The following is a 15,378-nucleotide window of genomic DNA, read 5'->3' as shown; positions in this document are numbered from 1 at the left end:
TGTATTTGTTCCGGGAAGTTTTATACATCCTCCAATCGTACCCTTTGTTGTGTTTCCTAGCATTTCGGAGAACTTGATCTCTACGGTTCATTATATTTTTGTTTGTCGTAAGTTAACCAAGGACACAGTTTTCCTTTTAACATTTTAGTAAACTGTGGTGTGTGTTTATTTAATATCATCTATCACCGATTGTTAAGTTTTTGTAGAGGATGTTTAATAGGATTTAGAGTAATATACATTTGTTTATGAAATTTGGATAGAAATATAGAGAGATGAGTACCATAGTGTTGAGCCCAGTCGTCGTAGGTAGGATTATTGGCTAAGCTAGTGATCTTCTACTGCCTACTGAATTTCTAAATTCTACTGAAATTACTACAATATTATTCACAAAAATTATTGGAAACCATAATAACTCGCACTGACTTCAGCATGTGCTACTCTCGCGGTTTTTGGCACTTACGGTGGCTGTCACGTAATTTTTCTATAACTTGCAAAAACTGCAACTAGCGCATTTTCAATGTTCCTCCCCCCTCTTATACATTTGAGTTAAGGTTTTGCATCCTATTGGCGGCAGAGCATTTATCAGTCGATGATGTTTAGCTATTTTAAGGAATAACCGAGAAATTGCCATTTTCCAAAAAAAATAATGTGGCAAAAAAAGCTTTATTTATTATTATAGCGAACTTTCTATAAAAATTTATGTTTCACATTCATAGCGAAAGCAGTTTTAAAGTCGCAAAACACAAACAATCAAGTTCGATCAAAATTTTAAATGAAATGCAAGTTAACTTTACGCTGACGCGTTTCAACCAGAGTATTAAAAATAGAATTTAGGAATTTGTTACTTCCATTTTTTGTAACGAAAGTCAAAAATTACTATCATATTCGTTACGGACATTGTTCAAAATTGAATAGTTATGTTTGTTATAAACTAGTTCTTAAGTTGAACAAGAAAGTCTTCCTCAATCCTTCCCCACATGGATTCTTAGAACGTTGGTTCATTTTGTGCGAACGTGGAGGCTGGGGGTTGTGGTTACGCATTACTGACCGCCGTCCGTATATTCTAACACACTAGATTCTGGCGCGGTTACAAAATCTGATGTTCTAGAATAAACATGGCAGCCTCATATAGCCTCGCATTAAAATATCCAATACAATCAAGCCAACTAATGCAGTTTGGAATTGATGTGACATGATGCAATGAACGCTTAAACTGATCACTGATATTTCAGAATTGTCGCTGCTTCGAAATACATTTGTTTTTATTTACTAACGCAACATTATTGGGAGTATTGCTCGAACATCTTTATTCCATCTGGCTGACAACTAACGAAAACGCTAAACATGTTTTGGGTATCAGAAGTCCAAGCTTTACTTTAAAACCACCTACACAATTACAAACAGCCTCCAACATACAAACCAAACTATCTACAAAACACATGACTATGAATTAAAAGCAATAGTGGAAGTTTCAGGCTCTTAAAGGGATTCCAGTAGAATGTATGAGTTCACCTATTAACAGGATTTCGAAGATTAGGGATAGTTTTAATTAATTGCTTATGTTTAAAGAATGAGAGGTATGGAAACAAAAAAATATTAGGTAAGGCGGTGTCTGAAAAATTAGTACCAAATGTTGGTTAAAAACGACAAGGAGGTAGAATAGCACCCACGCCAAGGTTGCATATCATTAAAAGAAACTTAGGGAACATTACATTTCATTTTATTATAATAGTAAAAACCAATTTAATTTTCAAAACTATACCAATTAGACAACCTTATTGGAAGATAATTAAGAGCTGTCTGTTTCGTTATTGAATATGTTTGAATATACATATGAAAATATGTTTACCTCATAGCTAAACAGCTAGAGGAATAAAGAGTTGAATAACTTCAAATTTAAAAGCTAAACCATATCAAAATGTCAATTAAATTGTTTTTACATTTAACTTTAGCTGTAATGGTTTGCAACATGATTGGTGAGTGATTTATTAGTATTCATATTAGCAAGAGACTTTCTTTTTGACCAGAGTACATTGTTTTTTGCTCATGTTTAAAATTTGTTATATGCTTTATTTTGGGTTTCTTCCTTTATGTTAAGACTGATACATTTCAAGAGTGCTCAAAATTACTTTAAATTGTTATTTGCGCATTACTGTAGGCTCAAAAGAATTTGTGGTGTTCCAGGGAATGTTTTATCCCAATTGTATAAAATAAAATTCTTTTAATTTCGGTTAAATAGCATTTAGCAAAAATTTCAACTTTAGTGATCCGTATAGCATTTTTTGAGGGCCACATTTAACTGTCGTCATGGCAACTTTCCAAATGCTGTTTCCATAGAATTTGATAAAAAGTTGTTAATTAAAACAATGTTAATATTCACCAAGTTTTTGTCCTACTAGTGCAGTACAGTACTTATTGTTTATTTGTTTATTTCTTTCTTTCTTTGTTTATTTGTTCGTTTGTTTTTTCATTTGGAACAATATGTCCACACCTCTGAATGAATAGGTTTAATAGGGTATTTAAAGAAAGATAACCCAGAAATAATTTTTGATATTTAATCTGACTAATTACTATTTCGCCTCAAAAATTTTTCTTCTAATTGAACGCATATTGTCACGATGTTATGGTACCGATTAACAATAATGATGTAAAAGTGTGTCAAAAACAAAATTTTGGAGCTCGTGTATAGGTTTGTTTAACCTCCCACTAATGGATTATTTTGATGACGACATCAACGGTTTGTTATTTCGCATTATGTTTTTGTTTGTTAACCGCTTTTGGATTAGATAGAGCTTTTAAAATTGATCAAAATGGCACCATAACCTGGAGATGTAAAATTCAGTAAAATTCTTGATTTTTAGTGTTGTCACTTATAACCCGACTCTGTCATGACCATTAACAATATTTTTTTTCATATTTTGAGTCCCTTTACGTTGATACTGCCAGCTCTCAACGATGAAGATTGTCATTATAAAAAGGCGCCAAATTTGAATAAATATACATGCCCGAAACATTGATCAACAAACCGACCGCGCGATATGGTGGCTTCATCTTTATTAATGAGTCTTTACTTTCTTTATCTTTACTCGCTTATTTCTCTTTAAGTTCAGTAGTATAAAATAATAAAAAAGGTTTATCACATTTTGTTCAACATTTTTTCTATTTTGATCATTAACTTTTTCTTGTTTAATTATTTTGTGTATATTGACCCGTGACCATCACAGTAAAGAAAAATATATTCCATTGTTTTTTAATTTAGCCACCTGTTTAGTAAATGTGTAAAAAATACTCAATTATAAATAATTCAGCACTCACAAAGACGTAAACAAAATTCATTTATAGTGGGGATTCGTTACTGAGTAACAAATCCCCACAAACAACCAAGCCAGTTGGTCTGGTCTTTAAAGTCAACACTCATCATGATTTTATTCAGCCACCGTGCCGCAGCGCAGTTTCTCTCTTTTTTAAAGCAGTTGTAAACCAACAAATTTTTTTCCATTTATGGTCAAATTATAAAAATACAAATAAAAAGTCATCTCCGCAAAGATTATAGACGCGTAGTCAGAATAATTATATTATTTAAATAGAAAAATGATTTAATCGCTAAAATGTCCACCAAATTGGGATAGGCTTTCCTAAGGTTCTACTGCATCTCAATTTTTTTACTTGAGGCATTCAATATTGCTAATTCCCAAACAAAATGAACATAGGAGAACAAGTCTTGAAGTTTTTCCGACCGCAACGTAGCCTTAATATCGAATAATTCTACATCAAAGATCAATGATTATGTTCCTTTATACAAAAGTTCTTTTGTTTTTAGGTACTTCGGATGTGTACGTTTCCAAGCGCAATGGTGAAGATAATAAATTTTGTGGCACGTATCTAAACCCATGTAATACATTTGAATTTGCTGTAAAGAAGAATCCTCTTTTACCAACTACTGTGCAATTGGACGGGGGTACAGAGAAAACATATGTATATTACGTAAGTAGTTCAATAATCCTTAAATCAAGCATTACAATCACTTCCTACGGGGGTAAAAAAATTCGTCCTGTCATCAAGACGGTACACCAAGGCAAATATCAAGAGTATTTATTCCGTACATACAGTAATAAGCATATCTATTTAAAAATTGAGCACATTCATTTTATTAAAACTCCACTTCTGGATTGCAACTCATCTTTTAGTGCAATAATCGCCAACTGCAGCTTTAACAATTTAACTGAATTCATTTTTAATACTAGAAGAAACCATGTAGAATCTGTTGAAATACGTATACATCATAGTTTAATAAAACGCTCAAATCTTATTAGAAGTGTTTATGTTGGAAACTTGCTGATTGTTATAGACTCCTGCACTTTTTATGGTAACGGAGAGAAGAATAATGCATTGGTGGACAGTTGGGCAAAAAAAACAATTAAAATCAAGGTCACAAAAAGCATATTTAAATGTTCTCTTGGGATTTTAATACACTGTAATCGCCAAAATTCTGCCATCAAAATAGAAGCGTCTACGTTTCAAGCAGATAATGATCCGTATCAAAGATACATGTTTGGAGTTAAGACAGTTAAATGTTTCACAATCGTATTGAATAAACTCAAGTTTTCAGGTTTTCAAACTTCAGCTGTACGAGTATATTCAGCCTTTAGGTTGACAATTTATAATTCTTCATTTGAAAGGAATGAAGGTATTCGAGGTGGTGCCGTGTTTATTTACAATACCGACTTTTCGAATGTTCACAACTCGTTCTTTTCTTTTAATACTGCCGGCACTGGTGGCGCTATATATGTCTATAAAGGAAAAGGTGCTAGTGTTGTTAATTCATCTACATTTTTTTACAACTCAGCTAATATTACCGGCGGCAGTATTTACATCAAAACGCAAGTTACTCGTTACGATAGGGCTTTCTATTTAAATTCCGTACGCTTTATTGGCACAACTCATAGTCCTTTAACGACCGGAATAATCATTAATACTGGTGCGCAAATAAGCAACACAGATGTATCAATAATTATAGACAAGACAGTTCTAGATGCTCCAGTACTAGATGGGATACGTTTGGACGACAAATTTAGATATGGGGAAGATAATTTTGATAACCTTTCTCTGTTTTGTCCCCACAATTTTGGTATCGCTTACTTTAAGCCTACAATTGCATTCCAATGTCGCAGATGTGAAAGAAAAATGTATAGTCTGAAAGGCGATAGTGTTACATTGTCAATGGTAAACAGGACGATGTCAGAAAACAAACTTGTCGTAAAAAAGTCAGATTTCAGGTGCTTTAGATGTCCTCCTGGAGGGAAGTGTGAGTATGGGATACAGAGTAAAGGGAATTTTTGGGGATATATTGGAAAAAGCAAAGAAATAGAATTCTTACCTTGTCCCACTGCATATTGCTGCTCTGAAAAGACAAAAAAATGTGTTTCATACAACACTTGTAACAAAAAACGAACAGGAATACTTTGTGGAGCTTGTGAAAACGGACACACGTTGAATTATTTTAGTAATAGTTGTGTAAGAAAGAACAGATGCAATCAGTGGTTGTTTTGGATATTGTACGTAGCATATGCCGTATTCTACGTGGTTTTTTTAATGTACTTTAAGATTATATTTAAGACTTTGTACGAGAACTTACGCAAGCTGAAGTGTGGGAGAAAAAAGGCGGGAATTATCAATGATTTATATCAATACACGCGTTTTCAAGATAGCATGGATGAGAACATGAAAGAAACTAACATTTATGAAGAGGAAGATTGTCACTTCAGCAATGCTGCTGTATTAGAGACTGAAGGAAGACAAACAAACGTTTGCATTTTGGGGTTAAAAAATATCACATTTTTCTTTTATCAAATGCAAGCTTTGATAGAAATAAATGCACCGGAAGAAAAGGGGCATAGTTACATAATACATATTAAACACACTATATCAAATTTTTTTAATTTCCAATCAAGCCAACTTAACATATCAAATTTGTGTCCAATGAAAGATCTTGATGCGCTGTCAAAAGCATCGATAAAGCTTGGTAATGTATTTATTATCTTTCTAATTCTCCTTGCATTAGTTGCAATCATAAAAATATTTCTGCGTTATAAAAACAGAAGAAATCTTGATGTAGTGCCTTCTGGAACGACGATACACAAAATCATGAAAAACATATGCATTTGCTCAATCCAAGTTGGTTTGCTTGGCTGTACTGCAGTGAATGTATTTTGCTTTCACATGTTAAACTGTGTGTCAATAAACGATAAAAATTACTTATACATGCAGGGAGATATCGCATGCTACAACTGGTGGCAATATTGCATTTTGGTTGTAACTATATTATGGATAATACCTTTTACAATTTCTGTGCATGTTTCTGTTAATATGTTACGAAGAAATTAAATTACTCTTAACCAATTTTACCTATCTTTCGCTATTTCACCAATATCATTATATTATTACTTACGTTCTTTATGTACCAATAATACATTGGACGTCATGACTAACACGGAAGATATCGACAAGGTAACAGAGATTTTTATTGGTCCTTATATTTCCAACAAAAATGGTCAATTGAATTGGGAAGCTGTGTTGATTGGTCGACGAATAATTATAGCTGCCTTGTGTGCGTTTGTCGTGAACCCAATATCAAAATTGTTTTTTACATTGCTGGTGTTCCATGTATGTCTTCTACATCATCTGTATGTTTTACCATACCGCACGCGAATCTTGAACCACTTGGAAACAGGATCACTTTCATGTTTAATATTTCTTAATGTAGAAAATCTATTCTTTGCCTTTCTTTACATGAACGACCAATCCAGTGTACCAGCTATTAACACTATGGCAATGGTTTTTGTCTGGGTAGAGCATATAGTACTGCTATTACCATTGCTGATAATTATTTTTATAACACTACTTGCACTGTGCAAGAAACCTCATGCAAATTAAAGAATTGTTTTGATTATGTGAGTGAGTACGACGCAATATGCCTGAATTCCCTCTACCACACTACATCAAGTCTACCACTCTCCTTAACAACTACATAAATGCTGATCAGAACGCCAGCAATTAGTTTAACGTATATTGTACGTATTTTTTTATTTCTTAATTCATTTTTGCAGTATGCACGACGTATAACTTTTCCTAGTTATTAATATCCTGTTAATGAAAGTAGAGTGTTAACCCTATTTGGTATGGGCTTTTTTGACCCTTGTAAGTATGGGGCTGTACCTTTTTTTTCTGTTTGGTTTTAAGTGACGAAACTTGGCACAAAGAAGCATCAATATGTTGTAACTTAATTGGTGACAAAATATTTGGGTTGACATGTGATCACAGGAAGTGATGACGTCATAATAAGACATTGGTCAAAGAAAACATGTCTTTTTTTGAACTTCCCGTGTTTTTATCTTTTTCAACACTATTCACAGTACTAGTTATTAAAGAAAACTAATAAAAGAATGTAAGATATTATTAGAAAGATTTACAGGTATTATGAAGCATTTCTCTAGGGAGAAAATGTAAATCGATCAGAATTTAAATTTTAAAGAAATAATTTTTTTGAAAAATCGATATTTCAGAACCTTGGTGTTAGTATCTGTCATGGAATAAAAAAGTGACATTAACAGGACATGTTAAAAAAAAAAATTCCCGAAAGTGCAATAAAAGTTAGGAAAAGTCAAAAAATTTCAAGGAATTTCATCCAGTAATTAAAAAGTTATGAGACTTTGAAAATGCCCCGGGCACTTTATCTCCCTCCCCCCCCCATACCAAATAGGGTTAACTTAAAGGTTGTCAATCAACTACATTAATAACAAGAAATGGCAAAACTACAGCGAAGAAAACATAGTGTTATGCAAATATATCAGTTATTTCGGTGCTTAAAACACGCCCAGTTAATTTTCTCTGTCTCATTTTATTAGAATAAATGTATCTCAAGTTATTTTATTTGCTATTTTAATTCAAAGTACCTATATATGGCTAGGATAAAGAAATAATTATAGCTCAGAACGTAAAATTTGTAAATTTTAATTTTCTGACCTTGTATTAAATATTCTAATAGCTAGTATGTGGTATGTTTAACTTTTGAAGAACATGTAAAAGTGATTTTGCAGTTTGCATGGAATTAGAAAAAGCCTTTCCTGTAACACCAGCATGCGGAACATTTGATCCCATACTTTCCGTGTGTTCTACAATACTACTGGAAACTACCCCTTCAAATTTTATGATGTGTTTTGACAATTGATAAGAAATAATATCCTATGCTAGGGTTATAATTAGAAGATAAAACAAATTTATAACTTTCCTTGGAATGTTTTTACTTACTCCGATGTGGCAGAATTGTATTTTACGCATGTTTAGTTTTGTAGCAAATATATATATAAAGTGTCAAAACATGTCAATTCTAAAGTAAATTGACATGTTCGCGAATAGTAATACTATACGAGGTCGTGGGGTCTAGAATATAATAAGAAACATGCCAGGACAGGCGAAAATCCTTCAAAAAAAACTTCTAGACGTTAGCTAGACTTCACTTCCGAGAATGGGAACTGAAAGTTCAACTTGCCTCACTGAGATTAAAAAACCAAGATAATATTAATTTCGCGTTAACACAAAACAAATAACTTTGAGTTAAAATTTGCTAACTGCAGGTTTTCTTTTAACCTGCAAATAAAACTGTTGTATATAGGTGTTTATATGTGGACAATATACAATTGTCCACCAACTTCTGCTCTTTTCATCCATTGCCAAAAGGGAAAATACCTCGAAATAAAAAATTGGCTTCATAAACCTTACCAAAATATCTACATAGGCTAGGAAATATGCTACAATATGTAGCCGGTTAAATCAGAGATTGCCTTTGGTTTGATCATAGAGCATAGGATTTTTCTCAAATCAAGTGCAATGAAAAACCTTTTTTTTACAGAATAAATAAATAAATAAAAGTAAGTCAGTGGAAACGAAAAGTGAAAGACCAAACAAAACAAATTGCCTGGTCATTTTAATTTTAAATTATCTTGATAGACAATACTTAAAAAAATGTTATTGATCATTATATTGATTCATTATAAACCACATAAAACTTTCATTTCTATTTTTACGGAAAAAAAGTTTTCACGACGAACACGCTTTTTCTCTTATAACAGTATGCGGATGTGGATCCACTTAAACAAAAGAACAGTGGGAAAACGTGTCATTTAAATTTTGATGACGCCAATGGTCCGTCGAATCACAAGAACATGTGATTTTTTAAAAAAATTGTTTAACCGTTGCGTCTATCGTGTAGAGCTCAAAATGAAAGAAGATGTTACGGTTTCGAAATTTTTCCTCCTCCTGCAAATATTCACCAATATTCAGAAAAATATATTCTTAAATTTGTTTATCCGTTAGGAACTGTACTTTTAACGAAAGTTTAAAGAGATGTTCGTTTTTAAATATTTATTGATGACGTCATAATCCCGGATCTTTCGAAACAGGTGGGTTGACCCAGCTTCAGGAACTTGGTCCAATTTTGGACCAAGGTGGTTCTAGTTATTGCACAATAATATAAGTTTTAAAATAAGTTTTGTTTAAAAGATATCTAGCCTAAAATTATAAGTGCATTATAAGGTTCGTTTATATTAATAAGCTATTGACGCCAAGGTAATGTATTGACGTTGTGCCCTAACGTAAGGAAAGGTGAAAAAGATATAGAAGTTTTACGGCCACATCAAATGAAACATATTCACTTTACCTGGTGCAAACAGACAGAGGGATACACAAAATTAGCCTATCAATATTAAAAATCTACTGGAAATCCATGGAAAAATTCACTTAGACAAAAAACAATAAAAACTAATCACCATTTTAATTTCAATGACGTCAGAAATGGACCCATCAATAACTAAAACATTTTCTTTCAAAAATTTGTTTTACAGTTACTTCTATTGGATAGAGCATGAAACTATAATCTAAATAATGTGTGGAACCACGTGTGTTTTCGATGAACGGTTTAGGAGATATTGGGTTTAAAAACTTTATTTGATTTAAAGTTATTTCCATTTTATTAATCATAGAATTTATTGATATTATATTTCTAGCTGGTAAGTGAGCTAGGTACAAAACAGGAATATGTCTACGATCATAGCTAGCTACACTTATGGACAAAGTATGATAAAACAGGACGGCTAATTTCTAATTTTGCTGCCGTTACACACAAGTCATATTAGATTTCATTTTAAAGAGCGGAAAGGCAATGCACTAAACTTCTTTAAAGGTAGTGTCTGCTACAAAATAAAAACTTTTATATTAACTGATATAGATATACAAATAAAGAAATGACATACCTTTTTTTATTAATCTCTGGAAATACATATAAACAAAACTTTTTTACTTGGCCATGTCGAAGCACAGCTAGAGACGTTCTGAATAACATGCGCGAAAAAAGGCCTGGTAAAAATAATTATTATGCGTAATTATGCATTTGACGTCAGTGGTTGGTTGATTTGAAAGACCGAACATGCGAAAACGCGACAAACGCGACAAGCCCCCCTGAAAATAAAAACTTTTCCTTTTTTTTTTTTCTTTCAGGCGGGAGAAGGTTATAAAAATATTCTTCAAATCATTTATAGGTCTTTAAAACTAGGCGGTTTTAATTTTAAATAATGGCGCAATCTAGACTATCCAATAAACCGAACGTTATAGGGTTTCAGTATGAGCCCCAGAGAGCGCCTGGCGCAAATGAAATGCCCGAATTTAATGACTCATCTGACGAGGATGAAGAAAGTGCGAAACCTCCAAGAAGTACCTTGAATAAGGACAAGTGGTGCTTATGTAAAAACTGCAAGGTTATGCCATCGCAGCAAGAATGCATTTGTTGTCATGAAATTGACGAGATAAAGTACGCCCATCTGAACGGTAAGAACAGTTACCTATATCTCGTTTCCAGCCTACTTTTTTGTCTCTAAGGAGGGGGCGGCAGAGACACTGTAAACGCATGACTAGTATAAATGTTTTTATAATAATCGACGTTCCTATATTTTATTATAGACAAACATTGCATACTTGACCATCCTGACTTTGTACCAGTCGTGCTCTTGAAAAACAACCTTTGGACGGCGTTAGTGGGCTTGCACGATAGAGAAAGTCGTGGTTTATCAAGCAGGAATAATGTTTCCAACAGGTATTAATATTACAACATGTATTTATGCAATGGCCGTAACTGGAGTAGATGACTATTTGCTGTTATGTTTAGATCTTATAGATACGCTGCTTATCGGCAGTTTTGTTGGTTTATCCACACCAGATTAGGAAGAAGTGTACGTCGAGTGATCCCAGCTTGTGTAGTAACGAGGATTCGTCAAGAATACCCGAGCCCTGATGGAAAGTACGTGGGTTTTTGTGAAGAGACAGGAGTCTCAGAGGTGGACTTTTCTTGGAGTGGAGACAATTAAATTTTGTTTTTAAATATAACCGTTAAGTGTAACATATATAAAAGAGAAGATGGACTATAAAATATTTGTTGCTCAGAATTAATATCTTATTGCGGCCTTTTACGTTCTAAAAAAAACGTTTGTATTCTGTTTTTGTACTAACTATTTACAACTTTATACGCTTGTATTTTATCGAATTTGATATAATTTCTTCTCTATCTGGTCGTGCGACAGGAGCAATTTTCTTGTCGTATTGACGTTTCTTTCTCTTCGATGCGCTGGCTTTACTTCCAGATGATGCACGCAAAATTTTTTTTTGAATTATGTAAAATAGATATCCTATTTCTTTTTCCTCTTTAACTGGTTTAGCCACAAATCGTTTGGTTGGTTTAGAGTACGCAATTTGAAACAGCGGTGTTGCTGTACCTTCATCATCCACCTGATATTTCTGTGAACGAAACATAAAATTTAACACTCTATTAACATATCTTGTAGAGAAGATTTAAGTATTTTTTTACCTGTTCCCTTCTACAATTATTATGGTCGAGGATTGCTAATTGTGTTCCAGCGATCATTTTTTCCATTCCGAAGATCGAACTTTTTGGAAGATATCTAATCTTCAAGGAATGAAAAACTTCGAGCATGGTCGTGTGAATTTGTTCGTTCATTTGCTCTAGATCTTTGACGAGTGTTTTTTGCGTAACAATATGGATCAATACATTGTGCGCAGGGGATCCCATTTGAAACCATTCTTTTTGCCGCTTATCCTCGTCCGTTAACTTCTGGTGTTCGCATTCTTTATAAATTGAATTTTGTGGAAATGTGTGTTTATTTGCAGTATGATGGACGACTGACACAAATCTTTCAGCCAATTCTTTCCCGTCCCCTTTACACGTAGCGATGGACCAATATAAGTGGTTAACCACTGCTGGAGCCCATCGTGCAAGAAGCTGAAAATCTGAAACAACAACAAAAACATTAAAATATTCCAGTTCGCAGCTTGATGTGAATATAGGCAAGTGGTGTTACGTTTGTTACCTTTCTTTTTGGATGCCTTTATCATTTTTTTCAAAATTCCTTTACCAATGTGCCAAGGGTCAAACTGGTGGATGATGTGTTTAAACCTTGGATCAGTTTGCATCAATTTTTTAATGGAAACATGGCGGTCTGTCGATATAACGCGGATCTTAACATCCAGATCGCTTTGGATGGTATTTATGCAACGCAGAAACCCTTCTTTTTCCATCGCTTGGGAACTGTGTTCATACTAGCATAATCTTCAACGTTTCGCATTGTTTAAAACCCACAGCATTCAAAAATGTTTAAGAAAAAATAAAAATAAAATTATTCTATTGCTTGTTTATGTACATACTTTGACAGATAAATTTACTTATTTCCGTTAAATAAATTTAAGGATTCATGTTATTAATTTGTGATTTCTATTTTTGCAGTCTGTCAATAGCCTTTCATGATCCAAAAATACTTATCGCAGACGATACATTTTTTATTCGAAAGCGTCTGGCTCGTAGCCGGGGGTTAATTTTTAAATCTTCGGCATTACAAATTAAATTTGTTCTTCATACATTCCCCATGTTTTCGGTCCCGATTTTGAACCTGGACACTGACGTAAGCGGGGACATATTAGATAAGCCTCGCATTCATGCGCAGTCGTGTTTACAATATGGCGAACTAATGTAGCTACACGAGGAGGAAACTCTCAAATTTAAAAGAACAACATTACACTGGTACTTTGTATTTATTAAATTTTAACCGTTAATAATAACATGTTTTCTTTATGTAAACTAACTTTAAGTTTTGTAGCAGACACTACCTTTAAAATAATGCACTAATTCTGAGTGTAAATTCTGAGTGTTTTTTACGCCTTATCGTTACTGTTTGGTAGTTCTCTATTTATTTCTTTAACAATTCAACGCTTCGTCACAATAAATGATAAAGTGGCATCATGCGATTAAACACAGTCTACGCAATGTGTTTTTTTATCAACGCTTGATGAGAATGGTTAACATTTAATAACAAAATGTAGAGAGATACATTTTTAATTGATGATAATTCACGATCATTGCTAGCTTAAATTACATTATTAGAAAAAAGCAAAATTAAAAATGTTTATTTTCTAAAATTTCTTAATTTTAGTCATCTCAAGAACTGCAATTACAGATTTTGATTATAGTCTCACAAATCGTGAGATTTAATTTATTCTAAAGTCTCAGCAATTTCGTCGACGGCTTACCAAATGCATGCAAGATATCGATTGATTTATTCTATGTCTGTATGTACAAAAGAAAAATCCCTAATTGGAATCACTAATTAGCGTCTTCAATATTTCAGCTTAAGCAAAATAACAGCTCATAGTCATTCTAAGTGCTGTGGGGATATGTTGTTTTGCTACGACTCGGTCATTGTTTAAACCCACCAATGAAGTTAACGTATTCATTTGTATTCTCTTAGTAACGGAAGGTTTCTAATAATTTAAAAATGATTTTAATATAGAAAGTAAATTTAAAAGATTGTAAACATAAACCGTTGTTCAGACATTTCAATATTTTCTTAATAGCATTTTCATCTATGTTTTACCTTTTTTTATTTAGTACTAGCCTAAAATCACACAATAAGTTAACAAAAATGAGTGAGAGTTTTTTGTTTATGCTCAAAATGTTGATATGTGTGAACAATCACATACAATTGCATTCTGATTTAGATATGTAACTATTAATCGACTTTCCCTTCAAAAATAATGAAAATACGTTAAATTGAAGCCATATGACTTTAGAAATTTTAGAACGAAGAAGTAGCTAAGAAATATTATGTGTGTCGAGACTGGATTCCAATAAACGCATTAATTGAAATTACTACAAATTGTCATTACGTAAGAAGGCTACAAGCTTTTTATCAGTTGATTTTTCAGTGGTCGTTGCGTACATTTGTGTTTCAAACATTTGCTTTATATGTAGCTGTTTGCATTATTTCATAAGTTTTTAATGATTAATATGTTAACTAGTCGATAAGGCCCGTGGAAAAATCCGCTCAGGCAGAAAAACAGATTGTTTAGGGTGCTTTGCTAACGTCAGCATTGCATATACAAAAAAATTTTTAGACCTTAAAACTCTCATCAGAATAATGTATAGGATTATATGTTTTCGACGAATGGCTAATGAGATATAAGGGTTTCGAAATTTGGCTGACATCAGACAGACCCGGAAAAACACCATTAATTTTTCTTTTGAAATTTGTATACCAGTTGCCTTCATCCTATAGATCTTGAAACGCTGATCGGGAAAATGTATAGGATCATTTATCTTCGAGAAACGGCTGCAGAGATGTTCAGGGTTTAAAAGTTTTTTGATGACGTCATCAACCCATGCATTACGAAACGGATTCGGGGACCCAGGTTGGGAAACTTACCTATTTGGTCCCAAGTGGTCCCTAGTTAATCACGCGGTAAAAAATCATTAACGTCACCACCTCGTTTTCAAGTTATTTAACCTCAAAGTTTTAAGTGCACTGTAATGTCTTTATTAGTTTAATATAGGATATTGACGTTAAATTAGTGTTATAGACGTCGTGCCGTAACGTCAGAAAATTTAACATATTAGACATAACTTTTCGGCTACATCAAAGGAAAATAAACACATTTACTTTGCCTGTCACAAACCGACATACACTCTGCATTATCACAAAAGAGTAGTCGATAAAGCCCGTGGAAAGAACCACTAAGGCGTTTGAATTTTGAAATGTGTTGACTTCAACAACTCATCAACAAGAAAGGAGAACCTTGTTTTCATGTTGCCTCTAGTCTAAAGAGTCAAAAATCCCTTGGGCTGAGGCTGGATTTAATTTTAGCTTATTCCTATTTCTCCACGTTTTATCGTTATTGTTATTTTAATCAGGAATGACTCTCAAGGATTTTATAGAAAGTAATGTTTTCTTTCATGCGTGACAATTATTGATGAAGATTTTAAATTAT

General features: G+C 33.1%; 1 protein-coding gene across 1 annotated transcript; it reads right to left on the bottom strand.

The window, feature by feature from the left end:
* Positions 1 to 11,582: 11,582 nt before the first annotated feature.
* On the bottom strand, positions 11,583 to 12,639 carry LOC130646995 (uncharacterized). Its single transcript, XM_057452731.1, has 4 exons — positions 12,432 to 12,639; positions 11,912 to 12,351; positions 11,682 to 11,841; positions 11,583 to 11,608 (listed from the first exon to the last, which is right to left on the bottom strand). The coding sequence occupies exons 1-4, from the start codon at positions 12,637 to 12,639 to the stop codon at positions 11,583 to 11,585; spliced, it is 834 nt and encodes a 277-aa protein (XP_057308714.1).
* Positions 12,640 to 15,378: the final 2,739 nt, after the last annotated feature.

This window comes from Hydractinia symbiolongicarpus, chromosome 1, assembly GCF_029227915.1.
Source record: "Hydractinia symbiolongicarpus strain clone_291-10 chromosome 1, HSymV2.1, whole genome shotgun sequence".
NCBI classification, from domain to species: Eukaryota; Metazoa; Cnidaria; class Hydrozoa; order Anthoathecata; family Hydractiniidae; genus Hydractinia; species Hydractinia symbiolongicarpus.
The sequence above is the reverse complement of the archived record's forward strand: the minus strand, read 5'-3'. Positions and strand labels throughout refer to the sequence as shown.

Bases quoted from the DNA above. Each gene is read 5' to 3' on its own strand.
- LOC130646995 (XM_057452731.1), bottom strand. From the start codon at position 12,639: ATGGAAAAAGAAGGGTTTCTGCGTTGCATAAATACCATCCAAAGCGAT. The intron at 12,352-12,431 runs GTAACAAACGTA...TTGTTGTTTCAG, and splicing joins AAAGGCATCCAAAAAGAAAG to ATTTTCAGCTTCTTGCACGA. The intron at 11,842-11,911 runs GTAAAAAAATAC...TTTCGTTCACAG, and splicing joins ATAATTGTAGAAGGGAACAG to AAATATCAGGTGGATGATGA.